The 21,306-nt window shown below is 44.6% G+C and overlaps 2 protein-coding genes across 3 annotated transcripts; one reads left to right on the forward strand and one right to left on the reverse strand.

Moving 5' to 3' along the window:
• The first annotated feature begins 267 nt into the window (after positions 1-267).
• LOC146640881 (ceramide synthase 2-like) lies at positions 268-14,256 on the forward strand. Of its 2 annotated transcripts, none has more exons than XM_085397825.1 (11): positions 268-492; positions 1,493-1,669; positions 3,581-3,698; positions 6,864-6,982; positions 7,478-7,535; positions 7,659-7,709; positions 8,697-8,789; positions 9,169-9,297; positions 12,204-12,310; positions 12,494-12,650; positions 12,730-14,256. In XM_085397825.1, exons 2-11 carry the CDS (start codon positions 1,494-1,496, stop codon positions 12,925-12,927), a joined length of 1,206 nt encoding a protein of 401 aa, XP_085253951.1. In that variant the 5' UTR covers positions 268-492; position 1,493; the 3' UTR covers positions 12,928-14,256. The 2 variants fall into 2 exon arrangements, with proteins under 2 accessions (XP_085253951.1, XP_085253952.1); XM_085397826.1 differs by lacking the exon at positions 268-492 and adding an exon at positions 1,035-1,167.
• Positions 14,257-18,102: 3,846 nt separating this feature from the next.
• LOC146640882 (kelch-like protein 23) lies at positions 18,103-21,249 on the reverse strand. The gene is made up of 3 exons (XM_085397823.1): positions 20,148-21,249; positions 19,606-20,017; positions 18,103-19,487 (listed from the first exon to the last, which is right to left on the reverse strand). The coding sequence occupies exons 1-3, from the start codon at positions 21,115-21,117 to the stop codon at positions 19,184-19,186; spliced, it is 1,686 nt and encodes a 561-aa protein (XP_085253949.1). The 5' UTR covers positions 21,118-21,249; the 3' UTR covers positions 18,103-19,183.
• Positions 21,250-21,306: the final 57 nt, after the last annotated feature.

Raw genomic sequence — 21,306 nt, forward strand, 5'->3', positions numbered from 1 at the left:
GGGATCTCTGTCGGCAGGAAAAGCTGTAAAACCTATTTTGAAAAAATACAGTTAAGCCATATTTTGCCCTCCTTCATATTTTTCTAAGAGGCCGAACTGAAGTTATTCCTGGCCCATTTTGGCCCCCGGGCCTCATGTTTAACCACCAAAATTGCGATACGTTGGAAACCCCCCAAAATAAACAGAAGTGAAATTACAACCCGAGCAGAAAATCTCATTTGAACGCGTCTCCTCTCGCCCCCTGTCGGCAGCACGTGGCATTGTCCCCGTGAATGGCTGAGCAGATTTTGGCTGGTGAGAAAATACTACGATCCTCGTGTTGTGGCGCAAGATCCAGAGCAGAGAATGATGATGATGATGATGATGATGATGATGACAGCACACGCCCGCTCTCCGCCCTCGCTGGTAGGAGCGGGTGCGTCCACACGCCCCTCCTCTCTAAATTGCCGCTGTTGCCTCGCTTTCCATCTCCCATCACAGGATCGCGGACAGGTGAGCACAACATCTCCTCTCTGCGGTGTGTTAGATACGCTGTTTCGAAGCTCTCTGCGTGGTTTGTTGAATGGTTGATGGACCCGTGGGTTTGCTGTGCTTCCGCGAATAACAGCTGATGGATCAATTATTGCGCGTTTTAATCTGGCGCACTCGCCGTGCAGTCGGCGCACAGTGGTTACGGTCTGTCTGGTCATCTGACTGCGCAGGCTTTCACATCTGCGCTCACGTTCCTCCACAGCTACGACCTGATCGATACGCGGATCGATTGGATCTCAGCAGCAGCAGCTTTTAAACCCAGACCGTGCAAACCGTTTACAGGGAATAACAGTAGTGAGCTTACAGCATACAGTGTGTGTGTGTGTGTGTGTGTGTGTGTGTGTGTAGACAGAGACTTGAACGCATGAAGGCTGCGCTGCGCAGATTTTGCTGAAAAGCAGGCACAGACACGTCTGCTGATAATATCGATGCGCTGCTCAGGTGTTTGGACCTGAACACCAGGTGTCTTTTCTGAAAGGCTGATAAGCTGATTGTCCCATTGAGTCAGGAACAAGCGGGTTTGCATCTGATTCATGTTTGTGACAGGCGGCAGCTGCTGCGCCTCTGTGGTTACATTTAACAGGAGATGTAACCTGTTAAAGCCTGAAACAGGAAATAATTCAAATTCATTTGAAGGTGTCGTATTTGCTGCTGTGCTTTTTCATTTATTGCTTAAAAATGTTTTGTGAATATTTTCTGGGGGAAACACTGCACTGCTGATAAACTAGATGTAAAGAGGTGAAATCGCCGTCATTGATCATGTAATCGAAACATGTTGCCATGTGAGCTGATGCAGTAGCAGCGATGACACTGTGCAGTTGTTCTTTTCCATCATTTCTGTGCGTGAGCAAACAGTTTCCTCTTGTCCTCTTTGTCATTAATTTGAATCCACTTCCCGTTCTGGTAAACTGTGTTTGTGCGGCCAGACAGTACTCACCTCTTCCTCTTTCGTGCCCCACAGAATGGAGGCCCTGCTGAACGAGTGGCTGTGGCGGGAAGAGTTCTGGATCCCTCCTGGGAATCACTGGAAAGACATGGAGATGAAGGAAGGAGAGGGCCACTTCCCTCTACCCAGGCATCTCATCTACACCTTGCCACTAGCTCTGATCTTTATAGCCATCAGATATATCTTTGAGAGGTGAGGCCGAGCTCACGGCGAGCTCTGGTTTTTGGCTGTTGTCATTAAATTGGCTGAAATCAGCAGAGCAGTAAGTTATGTGGCGCACAGTTTTGTCCTTTTCAGTTTTACCTAATTAGTTGAAGGAAGCAGTGTGATGCTGTTTGTGGGGGAAAAGTAATTTTCTGCTTGACTTGTTTTGGTCATGGTGGCTGGATGGAGGGTGTTTGCTGCTAAGCTGCTGAGGAACGCCTCCTTTTCCCTTTGTTCATGTGCTACATGCTGTGTGAGAGTCCCGTCTCCCCCCAGGCTCCTTCCAGCCTTGTGTTAAAGTGTGTCCGAGTGTTTTTGAGGGAAAACACTCGGACATGGCAACTACAGAAGTTTATAGCTGAGGTTTTACGATGCATGGCTACTAATGCTGATTCTCTGTAAGCTGCCTCTGCAAGGTGTAGTGCACACCAACCAGCCAGTGACTGCTGTCGGGGTGATCGCACAGAAAGTCCTACTAGTGCTTATTAAATGTGTCCTCCCGGTGCTTCAAGAGGTTCCCTAGAAAAGGTCAGAATATTTCTGCTGTCACAGCTGAAGGGATTTGAATGTTATCTTCAGATACCTGACACTTCTTAAAAGACTGCGTTTGGTTTTCGAATATTTCAGTTAGAAGACAGTAGATCTTCACTCCTCTTTATACGCATTTCATAGCGTTCTACTTTAACGTAACATTTGAACACTTTGGATGAATTAAAGAGAAATAATAATAATTCGAGGCTACAGTTAATCTGTGAGTGCATCTGGTCTGATGATGCGTTTGTCTCAGCGTCTCAAACACTTTCTTGGTTTTACAGGATTGAATGTTTCAGAATGTTAGTGGCACAAAATCAGACAGACGAGAGCTTTCACAGTATTCTGCCCATCACATTTATGCTTGTGAGCAAAGCTGCTTTAAAAGAAACGTCACAGTAAACCTGTTTGTACAGTTAACCAGTTCCTCTGGTAACAGGACAAGAATTTATTCGGGGCTGGCAGAGACGCGGCCCACATGACCACAGCTTGAACGCCTTTCCATTATCATCATCGTCAGCTGCTGTATTGTCTGTGAGAGCTGAAGATTAGCATCCTCGTCTGTGCCTTCATCAGCGATGTTTTAGCAGATTGGTAACATTAGCTGTGAGAGTAGTCCGGGGTCGGAGGATGATGGCGTGTGCTGTGTGCGAGTCGTAGAGGTCGTAGAGGTGGGCACCGTCATTTGTGCTCGCGTAGACGTCGGCCAGCTGGAAGGTGTCTCCACGCAATCTTCTCAGGCCACAGCTGTGTGTGTGTGTGTGTGTTCCTGTAACCAGAGCACTGTGTGTCCCTCTGTGAAGCTGCCCTGACCTTCTCATTATCTCCGATCTCTCCCTGCGTGCACACTTCAGGATCATTATCTCTGAGATAGAATTACACACACGCACATTTATCTAAACATGTATTCATTGCTGATACCCTCATATTGTATTATTCTGTCGATCTTTCTGTCTCCTTCCGTCTGTAACACACACACACACACGCGCACACACGCTCACACACGCACACACACACACACACACACACACACACACACACACACACACACACACACACACACACACACACAGATCAAGTGTCTCTTGATGCTGGATCGGATAATGGCTGTCTGGGCACAACCCGCCCACGGCAGCAGCTCCACAGGCTGTAACGAGCTCCTCTGTTGCTCTTCTGTGTTTGGAGCACATCGAGCAGCTGTTGATGACATCACACATTAATCCTTCAAGTACTGCAAAACGAATTACTCCCGTTTGTTTTATTAACAGGGTTGCATTTGCTATTATGCACATATATGCATATAAATATAAAACAGCAGCAAAATGCATTTTTTCCCCTCCTCATCTCTTCTGGTCTCTGTCTTCTCAGGGTCATCGCCATCCCCCTCAGCAAAGTCTTAGGTGTGAAGGATCGGATTTGGATTCGAGCCGCTTCCATCCCAAAGCTGGAAGCGTTCTATAAACAGCACAGCCAGCAGCCATCGCAGGTTGGTGTTCACAGGACCCTCTAACTGTCCGTGGAGTGCACTACTGTAACTATGGTACACGTAACAGGGAGTCATTGCTTTAAATGTGACACTCATCTGTATAATACAGTAAATTTTCCACCAATATATGAATAAATGAATTGTTGAAGTCACTTATAAGCATGCAGCCCAATAGGTTAAAGATCAGTTTAATGCACCGATTTTTCTAGTGTGCTGAAAACATTCAATTCAATTCAATTCAATTTTATTTATATAGCGCCAAATCACAACATAAGTCGCCTCAAGGCGCTTCATAGATACAGAGAAAAACCCAACAATCACATGACCCCCTATGAGCAGCACTTTGGCAACAGTGGGAAGGAAAAACTCCCTTTTAACAGGAAGAAACCTCCAGCAGAACCAGGCTCAGGGAGGGGCGGGGCCATCTGCTGTGATTGGTTGGGGTGAGAGAAGGAAGACAGGATAAAGACATGCTGTGGAAGAGAGACAGAGATTAATAACAGATATGATTCAATGCAGAGAGGTCTGTTAATACATAGTGAGTGAGAAAGGTGACTGGAAAGGAAAAACCCAGTGCATCATGGGAATCCCCGGCAGCCTATGTCTATTGCAGCATAACTAAGGGAGGATTCAGGGTCACCTGGTCCAGCCCTAACTATATGCTTTAGCAAAAAGGAAAGTTTGAAGCCTAATCTTGAAAGTAGAGATAGTGTCTGTCTCCCGAATCCAAACTGGAAGCTGGTTCCACAGAAGAGGGGCCTGAAAACTGAAGGCTCTGCCTCCCATTCTACTTTTAAATACTCTAGGAACAACAAGTAGGCCTGCAGAGCGAGAGCGAAGTGCTCTAATAGGGTGATATGGTACTACAAGGTCATTAAGATAAGATGGGGCCTGATTATTTAAGACCTTGTATGTGAGGAGCAGGATTTTGAATTCTGGATTTAACAGGAAGCCAATACAGGAGAAACCTGCTCTCTCTTTCTAGTCCCTGTCAGGACTCTTGCTGCAGCATTTTGGATTAGCTGAAGGCTTTTCAGGGAGTTTTTTGGACTTCCTGATAATAATGAATTGCAGTCGTCCAGCCTGGAAGTAATAAATGCATGAACTAGTTTTTCAGCGTCACTCTGAGACAGGATATTTCTAACTTTAGAGATGTTGCACAAATGGAAGAAAGCAGTCTGACATATTTGTTTAATATGTGTGTTGAAGGACATGTCCTGGTCAAAAATGACTCCAAGGTTCCTCACAGTGTTACTGGAGGCCAAGGTAATGCCATCCAGAGTAAGAATCTGCTTAGATACCATATTTCTAAGATTTTCAGGGCCGAGTACAATAACCTCAGTTTGATCTGAATTAAGAAGCAGAAAGTTAGCGGCCATCCAGGTCTTTATGTCTTTAAGACATTCCTGCAGTTTAACTCATTGGTGTGTGTTATCTGGCTTCATGGACAGATAGAGCTGGGTGTCATCAGCATAGCAGTGTAAATGTATGCTATGTCTTCTAATGATGCTGCCTAAGGGAAGCATGTATAATGTAAACAGAATTGGTCCTAGCACTGAACCCTGTGGAACTCCATAATTAACCTCAGTGTGTGAAAACATGAAAACCTACAAAGCAATTCCCATTTTTTAGGATTATACTTATACTGAGCTCAAAAATGACATCTGTGCCCAGACCTCCGTCTTGGTTAAAGAACGACTACATAAACTGTATCTCATGATCATCTATATAAATATGTAAGCATCCTGCAAAGTCTATGCAAATTTAAATGGAAAATCTCACCTTGAGCCAGGCACTCTTAATGTTAATAAATAGGAACATCTGTTACTGTGTGACACAAACAGTTTATGCGTGCTGGGTGTGGCTCCATCCAGGAGAAAGAGTGAGATTGTGTGCCAGCTTCCTCTGGAACGAGGAACAGTTTGAAAACGGGCCGTCCCCACAGAGATGCAGCTCAGGCTGCGAGGCTCGAGCTTACAAAAAGCGTGTTCGCTGCACTGTGAGAGAAGCAGTTATCTTCCTTTTAAACATAATCCCATCTGTCCCTTTGATGGTAAATGGACTGGTTCTTATATAGCGCTTTTCCACTCTTCTGAGCACTCAAAGCGCTTTACACAACTTGTGCATTCACCCATTCACACCCATTCGCACAAGCACAACTGACATTCACACACATTCATACTCCGATGAATGCATCGGAGAGCAATTTCGGGTTAGTATCTTGCCCAAGGATATTTGGCATGCAGACTAGGGGAAGCCGGGAATCGAACCACCAACCTTCCGATCAGTAGATGACCTGCTCTACCACCTGAGCTACAGCCACAGTTTATCCAGCCACCCTATTAATCTTTCCTATTATGTTGCTGATAATCAGAATAATTAGTTAAAATCTGAGGACAAACCAGCGCTATTAGTCTGTAACTGTTACTTTTCTCCGAATCATGGAAGTCCTCCACCCTCCTCTTGGTGTAATTTGGCATTGCAGCAGAGCAGCCGTGTTGCTGTGCAGACAGGCAGGGGTGTACACCTGTCAGGACGAGGCATGACTGAGCATATCGAGTGGAGACGCACCGCTCCACGAGCGCCTTTCTACATTGTTTTTACCCGTGTGTGTGTGTGTGCGCATGCTCTGGCTTATTTGCAAATCTATTTCCATGGGGCCGCGAGCAGCAGCAGCAGCAGCAGCAGCAGCAGCTAACGACTTTGCTGTTCCCCATGTAAATAACTTGGCCACAAACACGCTGTGAAACAAAGTAGATTTATTTCCTGAATACAACGACTGTATTTCTGTTGCACAACGCAATCGTGGGAAAATCATTTCACTGCTCGGTGTGGTGTCACAGTTTATCCTTTGATACAGTGCTGGAGCTGATGCTGGGGGTGCAGAGAGCCTGTGTAGCCAAATAAAAACATGCATGTGTCACACTGAACCCTGTAATTAGGTTTCACTCAGCAGAGGGACCTTCGGCGCTGTGATGTAGGATGTAGGGAGGGAAGGTCACGCTAACAGTGGTCGAGCACATTTATCTCTGTGGGTGCAGAGCTACACGTCGACAGGACGAGAGCTGTGATGAAGCTGTAACAATGCCTGCTATGAGAAAGCAGCTCGTATTTACATAGTGTGTGTGTGTGTGTGTGTGTGTGTGTGTGTGTGTGCGCGCTCAGAGTGAAGTGGTGGGCCTGGGGAAGCAGTGTGGACTCTCGCAGAGAAAGATCCAGACCTGGTTTAGACACAGAAGGAACCAGGACAGACCCAGCAGCACCAAAAAGTTCTGCGAGGCCTCGTGAGTTTTTCTTCTCATACACTCAGTCGTTGAGCAATTTCCTGTTGGACGGATGTCACACGTGTGCCTGGTCACATCTTTGTCTGATCTCATAGAACTATGTAGTTCATTTACACAGCATCCGCTAATAAGGGGTGTCAAACATAAGGCCCAGGGGCCAGAATGGGCCCAGCAAAGACACCGATCCGGCCCACTAGATGGCTTTGGAAAATGTGAACAGAATTTTTACATTTTCTTACAACATTTAAGTTTTATAGCTTTTCTGAATGATAAAGACGTCCACAGTGGAGCTTCATGCTACACCAAAGTAATTACCACCATATAAACGACATTTTCAGTCTCTCTGTTGATTCATCTACAAAACTATCATCCAGGTCATGATAGTTTTGTTCATAAACGAAAACTTTCTTGTCACTCGTCTCGCCCATTTAAAATCAAAGTGGGCCACTGTGACATCCCAGCGCTAATCGATGATGCGTCTGTTCTTATCTGCAGCTGGCGCTTTTTCTTCTACCTCACGTCGTTCACAGCAGGGCTCGGCTCTTTAATTGATGTAAGTGTGTCGTCACTTTTTTCTTTAAAAGACTTTCACTGAATTTTGAGAATCTACATCTGCTTACTACGCTGTTGAAGTAAGATCGAGGCACAGAGATTTATCGTTTCCTCCATCCTCTAGACGCCGTGGTTCTGGGATCAGAGCGAGTGCTGGAGGGGTTATCCCAAACAGGTAGGACACAGATTTTGCCGTTGGGGTGTAAATGCTGGGGTTTGCAGCAAGTGTAACATGAGTCGTAGATTCTTTAATTCATGGTCATTTGATTCTTTGCTCTGTTGTTAAGTTAACATTTATATTCATGAAGAATTAAGTGGCAGAGATGTCTGTGAGCTAAAACTGAAAATCTGCATCACTCAGGTCATAAGAACAATAGGATCTACTTAAAGCAAGGAAAGTGCAGAAAGAGCACGCTGATCGTTTTTAATGCAGACTCCATCCACAATGTTTCAACTGCGACTTCCTTGACTGCAAAGCTCTGAATGCTTTTGTGGTTTCCTTCCTGCCTGAGTTTTTAACTTGCCGTGTGGATGATGGCACACGTTCTTCCCTGGAAGCCACGGCTCTCTTTATCTGCATTTAACCGATAACAGCTCTGCTACTGCAGACTTGATTTTTTTCTCAGACGGGTAGAAAGGACGTATTTTAGGGTAAATACCTCAGTCAACTTCCTGTCATTGTGTCGCTGCAAACTTTCACTTTTGAGTCTTCTCCAAATGTTTTTCTTTAAGATTACACCATGACTTCCTGTGCATGAAGCACGTCCTCTGTGCTTGTAAATGAGAGCGAGGAGTTCTTACGTGGCCACTGAACCTTTGCTAGACTTTAGCCCTGAAGCTATTAGACAGGTGAAGCTGTAAATACTCAGCAGAGTTGAATATCTGCCTGCACTACCCCAAAAAGTCCAGACCTGCTTCAGCACACTTAAAGGAATCAGTTCAGAAAACTGTTTATTAAACTCTTTCAGTTCCTCAAAAGCATGTAGTTAGAGTTCACGTTGGAGTTCAGTGATTAACAGTCTAACACATCTGTCTGTGAATGCTGCTGCGTGCATCACCATTGTTGCTTTCTAAGTCTGGACAAATAAGCATGGTGTTGGAAAAGCTTCTGTTTAACCACTGAATGATCACACTGAGCTGCTCTCTCCCTCTCCTTCATCAGCCTGTGTCTGAGGCTCATTACTGGTATTACATGTTGGAGATGAGCTTCTATTTGTCGCTGCTTCTGAGCATCTCTGTGGATGTGAAGCGAAAAGTGAGTATTAACTGAAAACACATAAAGAACCTGATTATTATTCCACATTTAATCCCTGAAATGTAACGTTTTAGTCCAATGGTAAAAAAAGCAAATGCAGATTATGCTCTGGATTATCTGTAACTGTAATTATCTATAACTCTGTACTTTGAGTGTTACAGTATATTAAATATTCAGTTCAGTCTCTCCACAGAAACCTGAACTGTACTGAATACTATAATCATTTCAGTGCTTCTGTCCTTCAGGAGGCTTTGCTGCTGTCATATTTGTATTATTTAAATTAACGAATCAGTGCTGGTTTCAAACGGCACCCGTGCAGCTGCTGTTTATGCTGCTGCATGTTTTTAAATGCGTGCATGCATGTGTGTTTGTGTTTTAGGATTTCAAGGAGCAGGTGGTTCATCATATTGCCACCATAATTCTCATCGGTTTCTCCTACATTGCCAACTATGTGAGGGTGGGCACTTTGGTGATGCTGGTCCACGACTCTGCCGACATTATTCTCGAGGTAAAACACCACACCTGCCTCCAGATACACTGTGAGTACAAACGCCACTACTTCATTCTTTGTTTTCTAACAAAAGGGAAGTAAGTGCAGCATATTTGGAAATGAAAGTGACTTTTATACGCTGCCTCGTTCACAAGCGTCTGCCACAGCAGGGAAGTCAATGTTCGTATGACCACCTTTATTTTGGAACACAGCCTGAACTCTGTGAGGCTTCACGAGGCACATCCCAAAGCTCTCTTCTTGGAGGCTGTACTTTGTTCCATTCCCTGTCAGGATGATACCACACTGGAAACTATGAACAGGCTCTGGGAGGCTGGTCCATGTTTTCCATCCAGGTTCGTTTTGACTGCAGTGGCAGTTTGTTTGTCAGTGCTGCCAATCGCATGCTTTCCAAATGGTGAATCAAAATTTGGATCAAATGTGGATTCATCACTTCACAGGACTTGTTGACACTGATTTTCTTTGGATTTCTTGTGTCATTTGGCATAGCCCACCCATTTCTCCCTGCTTCCCTGCCTTAAGAGTAACGTTTTGACAGCCACCCTTCCACTGAGACCATTTTTGAGGAGGCTTCAGTGAACAGTAGACGATTAGCTGAAGGGACAGATGTATCCCTCGGGTCCCGGAACAGGTCTTTGCTGGTTTTTCCCAAGTTTTCAAGGACAGGATTTCTTCTCGTCCTCTGTGTGTTCATTTCCCTTAAAAATATTCACAGAGACACTTCACATGATGCTGAAATATTCCTGTCAAACTCTGTTATGATTGGCCTTTTTCACAAGTTCAACAAAAGAAATGGGAGTCGGTCAGCAGGCTGCTAATAACCTGCAAGTGCCTCGAGGTTCAACTTGAGTTGGGTCTTTGCCAAGTTGTCTGCTGTGTGTAGACACAACACTTGAGTTGCATTTTTTTCAAGCTTGACCGATTCATCAGTGTGAACTAGGGCTGCCACGATTAGTCGACTAGTCACGACTGATTTAATAGTCGACGCGTCGTTTGAAGCTTTGTAAGATCCCAAAAGACGCAGGAATAAGCAGCAGGATTTAAGAGTGTAATAACGGACTGAAACAGAAGATGGCAGCACTGCATGTACAAGGATGCCAGCTGCCGTTAAACCCCGAAGAAGAAGAAGCTGTGTCCCAGAATTCATAGCGCAGCCCAGCTCAGTTTCCAACAATGGCGGCAGCTAGTTAGTTTTAATATTACTCTTATTATTCTTTCTGGGTCACAAAATAAACGTTTAACATATTTTCAGGCGAGAATGTAGCTGTGTAAACCTCAAATATCTGCTCAGTTTATCAGGACACCACATATTTTCAAAAGCGCTCCGACGTTTTCGGAGACGTCTGTTACCCACTAGCTCGATAGCTAGCCGGGGGCTAGGCTAACTAGAGCCGTGAGAACACCGGACTCCCGGCAAATCGTTTTCAAACCCACCGCCGTCTTTCGCTAGTCAGGTTAAACATGATATATGAGTCACTTAGATAACTTAACAATGTTATTGTTTGGCTTTTTTTAGTATTTTATTTGTTCCTGAGTAAATCGGTTTGTCTGAGATTAAAGTTATAGTTTTTACACAGCTGAATAAACGTCAAGGAGACAACTGATTATCAGAAGTGTGAGATGCTGGAGAATTTACTCTGGTGTCCTGTTATATTTTAGATAGCAAGGAGTTTATTAAACTTCACCGAAACAATCTGCAAATTTCATTAAAATTTAATAAACTATCATCTTGTCTTTATTTTTAGTTAGCACAGACCTTAAACACTTAAAGCTGTAAGCTAATGATAGTTATATAAGAGCAGATGCTGCTGGTGCAATAAGCTGTACGCTGTATGTCCAATGGATGCATGATCTGAATAGTCGACTATCAGAATAATCGTTTGTGGCAGCCCTAGTGTTAAGTGACTCAGGTCCAAGGACTGGACTGAAAATGGGTGAGAAAGTTTAAAACCGCTGCTCAAGGCTACTTTTAAAAATTCCAGGAGCGCCTGGCACCTCGGAAGCAAAATATAAAACACTGAGTGGTGGTTCGAGACTTTTGCACGGCGCAGTGTGGAGGAGACTGCATCGTTATGCTCGCACACAAACGTTTAAAATGGCAGATTATTGCACAAACGAGGAACTTGTGTATTTTTGTGAATTTCCTTCTTCTTTCATACGAGCACACACGTCCTGTGAGCCGCGCACAGCGAGAGGTTTCGTTCTGTTGTTGCTTGTCCTGGCTGTAAAGGTTTGACCACCTCGGTGACAGTTGTTCCTTTGTCCGTGGGTGTTGTGAGGCTGTTTCAATGATAAGAAGTGACGATGATGATTGTTTCCGCGTTACATGAGATGAGGAAATATGCAGTCGTGTCAACTCGGGCGTGACAGGGTGTCGCCTGGACGCTGATAAAAATCATAAAGGGAAAACGATGCTGGCTTCATATCCAATAGATGATTAGTTACTGAGTGCAGGTGAGTTCATCAGTGAGTCTGAGGTTTGATTTCGAGCCAGCCACACCCACTTGTTTTCTCTCTCGCTGCGCTAAAACCACCTGGAACAAAGAGATAACGTTCGAGTCAGTAAACTCAGGTGACGTCTTTACACTTGAACCTGTTCAGATCTGAGACCCCTGCAGGACAAACACACTGAAGTGCTCGATGTTTAAAAATGACTTTTTATATTTAAAAGTGAAAATGGGGGTGGAGCTGACCCTGGCGTACGTCCGAGATTAGAACATCAGTAATTGTATGACCACAAATCAAACCTGATGACATAACCTGAAAACACCTGAGCAGGTCGTTACTGTCAGGGGCCGATGAACAGGAAGCTGTGGGGAGGTGGGCTCACACCCACAGCACTTAACCTAAACGTCTTCACTGTCTTTTCTAAGTCACAGGAACTTTTACCTTCCTTTTTCTGACAGGTGGGTAAGATGCTACACTACGCCTTGTGGGCGAAGACATGCGACGTCCTGTTTGTCCTCTTTGCTCTGGTGTTCCTCGTCACGAGGCTGTATGTCTTTCCAAGCAGGTAAGAAACTGTTAAATCAGACGTAGTTTCATGTGTTGGTGTGCAAATGTCCAACTAGGTTTGATGTACAGTTTGTCTTAGAGCACAGATAAAGTTTCCCGTTATCGGTACGACACACGATGCTCTGAAGCCCGAGAGTTTGTAGGAACAGCTGATCTCACTGTTTCTGTGTTTGCCCTCCAGGATCATCCACACCACCCTGATCGTTTCAATGCAGTTCTACGAGCCTTTCTTTGGTTATTATTTCTTCAACGCTCTTCTGTTCGTGCTACAATTGCTGCACATCTACTGGGCCTATCTCATCCTGCGCATGGTCTACAGGTTTGCCTTTGTAGGCAAGGTGAGACGAGAGGCTGTTTAAGCAGCAGCGATAGCAGGAAACGAGGAATCGGATGGTTAACTTTTATTCTTCTCCACAGATCGAGGGTGACGTGCGCAGCGACGAGGAAAGTCCGGTAGATGACAATGAAGAAGAAGAGGAAGACGGGGGTGAGTGCAGCTGGGAGCAGAGGAAGGATGCGATTAACTCCAGACTGGCATCGCTGGCTAACAACTGCGTCCTGAACAACCTGACCAACCAGACAAATAGAAACAGCAGACTACCCAAAACCAGATAGTGGCTTCACATCGAGTCCACGGCTTCGCTTCCACTTCCATGTCTCCAACATGGTCCGTTGATGATTTCAGGTCAGGGTAGGTTTGCCTCTGAGCAAAGAAGCACAGATGATTGTTGATCCACCGAATGTGACACCACTCATAACACTAATATCAAAACAATAAGAACACGTATGATGAGAGCGCGTGATCACTGCGATGCCGTTTCTGGTCCCTGTAGTATAAGAACTTGAAAATATTCAGGACAGCGTTTTAGTTCATCTTTGCTTTTTTTTTGAGTGAGAGCTTAAAAAAAATATTGTTTGTATTAAAACATATTAATTCTTGTGTATAATATGGTGTAATCTATTTTAAATGGAACAAACTCCTCTGACTGATTTATGTCCACATGGCTGCTCATGCACACAGTTCTGATTGTAGTAAATCTGTTGATAAATCACTTTATTGGCTGTTTTTATTCATTATTCACTGTAATCTGTATTTGAATCCCTCGTATGATTGAAGAAGTTGTATTTTTCTGCGACAGATTTAGACTTTTTAGGAGAACTATGGCGCCCCCTGGTGCACAAAGAAGACGCTGCCCTTTCTGATGCCTTTACAAAAAGTATTTCTTCTACAAACACGGACGTGAACCGTGTGCGTGTCTGTGCATCGTGTCTTTTTCTCACGGGCAGCATGATTTCCTACTCGGGTCTTTTGTTTTGTGCCTTGGCTGCTGTGTTTTGAACACTAAGATATGAAGTCTATGTGCTACTAGGGTTCCCCTTTTTGGAACAACACACAGAAAAGGCCTTATTGTAACGTGTGTTACGTGTTTTTGTGTTGTCATTTCTACCTGATTCACACAGATGGGCATTATTGAGCTATTTTAGACAGTGGCGTTAAATGCATCGATGCAATGCTCCTGGGTAAAAATGAATGTAGAGATATTAGGAGCTGTATATTTTAATATTTACCAAATTGTGTTCTGATGCTTGCTAGTGTGATTTTACATGTGTCTTCCTGCCGTGCTGCTGCAGGTGAACATGCTAATCCAGTCATCATTTATGTAACGATGGCTGTGATAGGGCTAGAAACAGGGCGTGTCTGTGCAGGGGTGTGATGTCACTGACGCCCACCGCACAGCAGGGGGTTTAAAGTGAAATGCTGGAGCGCTAAACGGCCGACGCAGTGAATGAGACTCACCTGGATGTTGTTTTTAAGAAGATATAAAAGCAGGAGACACTTTATGTCCTCATGAAACCTGCATTTGACTTTTATTATGAGTGTTGATTTGTGACAACTCGAACAGTTTAAATAAATGACTTCTGAATAAAACCTGTACAAATTCAGTCAAGCTTTTATTAAACACTTTTACATTTTGTTCATACTAATGAAGACCCCCCCCCCCACACACACACACACACACACACACACACACACACACACACACACACACACACACACACAGACAGGTAACCATACACAGTACTGTGCAAACTTTGTTTTGCTATCGAGGTGACTGACACCCTCTTGGTATGTTTGTAAAGTGCTCTTGAGCAGTATTGCTCCAGGCTTCATGAAGGTTGGAGGTTGGCTGCTTTTTCATTCATTTTTATGTTGCGCAGCGAGTCCTTAAACATCTGTGGAGGATTAAAGAGGTGGCAGGCCTGTCTACAGCAGATGAACAGTCTCTGAACGTCCTGTCCTAAAGAGTTACATGAAAAAAACACACAAGCAAAGCCGTGACACAGGACCTGAGAGATGCATCTGGCCCTTCAGCTGATCCATCTGCTGTTCGCTGAAGCCTCCTCAGAAATGTTCTCAGTGGCTGTCCACAAGCCATTCTTAATGAAAGGAAACAGGGAGAGGTTTGCCAAATTGGACTTAAAATTAGTGGCAACGAGTCTTGTGGAGTGAATCTACATTTGAAATTTTTGGTTCAAATCGTGGCCAGTGTGTACAGGAGAGGTCAGGAGAGAGGTACAGCAGTGTGTCCATCTGTGAAACACAGTGGAGGCTCTGTCATGGTTTGAGTCTCAGCCAGTGCAGTTGGGGATCTGCAGGAACTCCACCGTGTGACAGACAGCATCCTCCTCTGTCACACCGAGCGTCTGCATGTCCTACCTCACTACATGCATGAATCTTTTCTGAGGTCTTCCTCTCTGCCTCCTGCTTGGCAGCTCCATATTCAACATCCTTGTCCAATATATCTACCATCCCTTCTGTCATAGCTGGACTGGCCAGTGGCCCACTGGGCATTTGCCCGGTGGGCCGCTGGCGACTTTTTGTTTTTATGGGCCGATGGATTTTTTTTTTTTTTTTTTTTTTTTTTTTTTTTTTAAAGGAAGGGTATATGTACTGAAAGGTGTTGGATTGGCCAATTGGTCATGATCGACTCTGGGCTGGACCAATTACAGCTGAGGAGGCTGGATGCACCCTCCCCCTTGTTTAGCAATCACGTGATTTTCGCGCATTGCATGCCGGGAACTAGTGGCAAAACAATCAAGTATCGCATCAAATGCAAACATTTGCAGCACCGCAAAACGTTCATTCTCCGGTTCCAATACCTTCTTGTTTTTTCTTTGCCGCACAAAAAAGGTATGTACAAAACAAAAAGAAAAGATACGAGGAAAAAATCAAAGGAGTGAAAGGGTCAGACCCTTACGAGCACACAGAGTGGACAGAGTGCCCAACTTTCACCACGCTCATATTTATAATCATACGGTTCTTGGAGTGAGTGCATACACTCGTGAAGTTTAGTAACTTCAGGTCACTGCAACAAGCCCAGGTACAGTTTACCGACGGATGGGTGCAGGACCTTGAAATGCACCGTGTAGAACGAAAGACCATCGTACGTATCATAAGTTTACCAGTCTCACAAATCGTCGTCATAAATACACATTCGTTAACCGTTTATTAATAGGACCTTTGAGCTCAACGGTAATTAAATTCTCTGACTGTGGTTCCAGTCAGAGAATTTAAGACTTTCCCTAATAACAAACCGTGGCTCTCTAAAGATATTAAGGATCTGATTCTTAAAAGGAAAATTGCTTTTAACGAGGGAGACGTTCCCACTGTGAGAATATTGAGGAAGGAGGTGAGGGCTGCAATAAAGATTGCCAAGATGAGGTATAGAAATAAGATTGAGGCAGAACTCAGCAGTAACAACCTCAAAAGAGCTTGGCTTGGTATGAAAACAATGGCAGGGCTACAGACGAAAGGTAAAAGCAGCATTACCTTAGAGGGGTTTACCTCTGACAAACATCTGGCAGACAGTCTTAACAGTTTTTACCTTCGTTTTGAGAACTATGATTGTTCTAGGCAGACCAGCACACTGAGGGAAAGGACTATCACTCCCCCATCTATTTGTATTGATGAGACAGGGGTAGCTAATCTTTTTAGACATACCAAAAGCAAGAGTCCTGGACCTGACAACATCTGTGGACAGGTACTGAGAACTTGTGCTGATCAGCTGAGTGGGATTTTTCACTATATCTTCTCACTTTCTTTAGAGCTACAGACGGTACCTAAAATTTGGAAACATGCGATCATTGTTCCTGTTGCTAAGGGCAGTTCTCCTAAGGCACTGAATGATGTTAGGCCTGTGGCTCTGACTTCTTTAGTGATGAAGACATTTGAGAAGATAATTAAGAAGGAGATTTTAATGCATGTTGAACACCATCTTGACCCCTTCCAGTTTGCCTATAGAGCAGGGAGAGGTGTGGAGGATGCTGCTGTCACACTCCTGCATCTCTTGTATAAGCATCTTGAGGCCCCCCACACCCATGCAAGATTATTATTTGCTGACTTTTCATCTGCATTTAATACAATTCAACCCCTCTTACTTGCTGACAGGCTTTACAATCATTTCAAGCTTGACACTAGTCTGGTCGGCTGGGTGACAGACTTTCTGACTAATAGGTCACAATGTGTGAGGGTGAATCATGTCTTTTCTGATGTGCTCACCTCCTCTACTGGATCACCCCAGGGTTGTTGCCTCTCTCCCCTTCTGTTCATTCTGTACATGAATGAGTGTCGCAGCAATTTCACAAACAGACACATCCTGAAGTTTGCTGACGACACAGTGATCGTCAGTCTTCTAGTGGGGGACGAGTCAGGCCATGGGCAGGTTGTAGATGATTTTGTGAATTGGTGTGATGAGTTCTTCCTTTCACTTAACGTGTCAAAAACTAAAGACATGATTATTGATTTTAGGAAGTCCTCTTATAGCTCATCACCCACTATCATTAAAACTGCTGATATTGGGATCGTTGAGAGTTATAAATATCTAGGTGTGGTACTCGACCATAAACTGTGTTTTGAATCTCATGCTGATGCCACTACTAAAAAAGTTCAACAAAGACTGTTCTTTTTAAGGAAAATGAGATCTTTTAACGTCTCATCTGAGATGTTGTCCTTGTTTTATAGAAGTTTTATCGAATCTGTGATGTTATTTTGTATCGCTGCCTGGTTTGGTAACCTGACGGTGAAGAATAAGAATCGGTTGGGACTTCTGGTAAAAACTGCTAGCAAAATTTCAGGGCGCTGGCAAGATGGACTTTTGGCCATTTACAATAGAAATGTGCTTAGAAAGGCTCAGTCTATTATTAATTGTGTGAACCATCCACTTCACAGTGAGTTTGAGTTGTTGCCTTCCGGCCGCCGTTTTAGAGTACCTCCGAGGAGGACTAAAAGACTCCAGGTCTCTTTTATCCCTACTGCGTCTTGTCTCCTTAATGGCAAATAATTGTCCTTGAATTTTCTATCATTATTATTGTTATTATTGTTTTATAGTATTGTTCTGTTTGTTCTTATCCTCCTGCTGCTAAACTAATTTCCCCTTGTGGGACAATAAAGAAATTGAATTGAATTGAATTAATTAGTAGTGGAAATAATTTCTGGTAGCATCACAGAAATGTAGCAGTGACAATAATACTGTATGCTGTAATCGTACTGGGCAATTAGTGATACAAAACAACTGTTTTATCCTGTGAATAAAAGTATATGTTTTTGTCAATGTACCATAATAACAGAAGCGAAACGCAATATTGTGTCAGGACAATTCACTATTTATGCACAATAAACAAAGGAGCATAGCGCGACAATTTCTGTTCAGCGCCAGACTTGCTTGTAACCTCTATCACTAATTATGTTATGAAAATGACGCATTAACTACAACAAAACTCTGACCTTTGTGTAAATGCTTGGAGCAGACTAACCTGTGAGCTGGAGTGTTCTGCGACGTTATATTTGGTATATCCAGACCATCCGTCGGCTCTTACTTCGGAAACATGGCTTAAAAAATTTCTCTTCAACGACGTAATCCGATAAAAAAAAAAAAAAGATCTCTTTACCCGTCGGCTTCCCGTGGCTGTCATGCGACCGGCTATTGAAGTTTAATAATACAACAGCTTCTTGACATTTTTTGGGTTTCTTATTATCGCTGTGTAACTCAGTTCAATTGAAAGCCTGCGTGCGCTAGTACCTCTTGCCACAAGTTCCCAGAAACCTTTGCGGTTTTACCCCTGAATGACGTCACATTTTCAATCTTTATCCTGGTGGGCCGGTCTCTAGTCAAAATGCCCGGGCCGATTTTTTTGTCCCAGTCCAGCCTTGCCTTCTGTGCACATGTCCAAATCATTCCTGCCTTGCCTCTCTAACTGTACTCGTTTCTAGCTCCATCAGTCCTCGTCACTCCACCTCCAGGCGTGCTTCTAGCATCTCCAAACATCACAGCAGCTCTCCAGCATCTTGTAGCTTCTTGCTTTTATCCTTCTGTCTAAAATCACTCCTGACACTCGTCTCCACCCACTCCACCCTGACTGCACTCTCTTCTGGACTCTCCCTTTTCTTGGATGGTTGATATTTAAACGGATCTACCTTCACCATCACTGCTCTTTGCATGTCTCCCTCTTGTTCACACATATGTATTCTGCTTCTTCTGACTTTCAAACCTCCGCCTGCTTCCTGCTCTCCACAGAGCCTGGAACTCATCGTTATTGATCTCTGGGATCATCTTAACAGAGAATAGAATAAAAGAAGAGCTTTGCATGTCCTCCAAGAAGCCTGGAGAACTACTCCTGAAGACTACTTAAAGCTTGCCTGATAGTTCAGCCTGTGCTGAAAAATTAAAGGTGGTCAGACCAAATATTGACTTTCCCTTCAGGTTTGCATGAGTTGCTGCACCCATTTCCCATTTTCCTGACCAAATATAAAGAAAGAGGGATGGCTCGAGAGATTTGCACAATTCCACATTCATTCAACCATCATAGAGCATCATGGGATCATTCTTACGGTGACACACCCTCTGAGGGGCACGGGACAGGGTATAGCATCATCTACCTCAATGCAGGTGTCTATGTAAGGGTCCAGCAGCACCATGTTCGGGAATGCTTTGTTACTCTTTCTCTCGCTGAGCAGGTATATCTGCCCAGTGACTGAGGAGCAGCCACAGAAGAACTTTTTGTTCAGACATTCCTCCTCCAGCTCCGTCCACTCATCTGTCTCCATGTCAAAACGAAGGGCTTGGCCTCCGAACAGGTAGAGGGCACTGTTGAGCTCCGTGGCAACCAGGTCGTATCTAAAGAAAAACATATTAATCTTTCTGTTTAATTGTCAGCTGATCATCCTGTATCATTTAATTTGAAAGCTCAAACTTCATAAGAATGTAAATCTGGCAGTGTCAGAAAGATACTCACCGTGGAAATGGAGAATAGGAGACCACATCCCACTGATCCTCCTTCGCCACATACCTCTGAATTCCACCATAAACCTCGCCATTTTCATCCAGCCCACACGCCACGTAGATACACGACCCCAGAGCAGCAGTGGCTGCCCTCTCTACGGCCCTGACCATGGGACTCACTGCCTCCCAACCCTCCTCTGACCCAAGGACCAGCCTTTCTACATCATCCACAAGACCTTCGTCCATACTTCCCCCCAGGACATACAGTACTGACTCGAGCCCTATGGAGCAGTGGCTGTGTCTGGACTTCTGCAGGGCTGGCCCGTCCACCCAGCGCTGGTTCCCACATTCGTAGATCCGGACCCAATCCACACTGAACCACAGAACATCCCGGAAGTAGCCACCTGTCACGACCACACTGTCTCCTAAATAAAAAGGAAATTTTAAAAAATCAGTGAAAATTTAATGTTCAATATTCATGTAAGATCATAAAAACGAGCACATGAAAAATAAGCACACATCTAACTTTTGCCAGTTTCATTATGCATCCATTACCCACTGCAGCCACGGAGTACTGTGTGAGGTTCTTCCTCTGCAGGGGCGCGCAGCTCTGCCATCTACCACTCATCGGGTGATACTGGAACAGCGCCTGTTCTTCCTGATCATGAGGCCCGCCCAGCACGAACAGGGTCTCTCTGGCCCTGGTCCTCATCATTGACCTGCCCACTGACCAAGATGCTGGGAAATGTTCATTGAGCTTTATGATGAGCCTGGCTCTGGGATCAGAGCTTTTCATTCTGGTCAAGAGTTCAGTGATGAAAGGCAACGACAGAGACTCGGGCCTCACCAGCTCAATGAGCTCCAGGAAATATTCTTCTCGTTTAGGGTCAAATGACACCCAGCGCAGTATTGCCTCCAGAGCCAGATCGTCTTTATGGATGGTTAGGTCATCGCTGGCAAGTAGATCTGCTACTGACTCTTTTGAGAGTGACAGAAAATCCTCTTCAGCTGAAATAGCGGAGAAGTGAGTGAGCACCACCTGTCGTGCTGCGGCATAAAGCTGAGTGCAACCCAGCTGCCAGGCGTAGGCCATCATCCCCAAACAGTTGCTGAGGTGCAGCTCACGCTCCAGGAACTTACAGCACAGCAGCCTGGCTCGCTCCAGCTGCAAAAAGTCGGACGTCTCGAGGATGCCCGTAACATTTTCTCTGTCCAGAGACAGGCTGCATGTTGTGGTATATTCCATCAAGGTCCTGAAATGCTGCAGACTCACACCTTTAATCTCTACCTGCCTTTTGCTGCTCTCCAACCCACGGCCAAAGAACAGAGCCCTGAAGTAAGGGCTCTGCAGGGCCAGATGTTGACGGTTGACATAAAAAATCTCTCCTTCTACTTGTAGGCTAGCATCAGGTGTTATATCAGCCTCAGAGTCCTTCACCTGTGAAGCAGACTCATCCTCTTCTTCTGATACAAGCGTCAATTCAAAGCTCTGCAGTTTCAGCTCATGGTCACCTCTGTCAGCCATGTCACAACAAACAGCCACCCCTCCTCCTGTGTTCTGCTCGGATCCTCGTCCTCTGCTTTCCAACACACCAGCTGGTGCTATTAATAGACTTCCCCCCCTCGACTGACAGCAAAGGAAAAGGGGGTCAGTTCCAAAAGCAGATGCTGATGATAAAACTGTGAGTTATAATATAAAATATTATAATATAAA

Source organism: Rhamphochromis longiceps, linkage group LG23, assembly GCF_057381845.1.
Source record: "Rhamphochromis longiceps isolate RC_006_pf linkage group LG23, R_longiceps_female_GT1.1, whole genome shotgun sequence".
Taxonomy (NCBI): Eukaryota; Metazoa; Chordata; class Actinopteri; order Cichliformes; family Cichlidae; genus Rhamphochromis; species Rhamphochromis longiceps.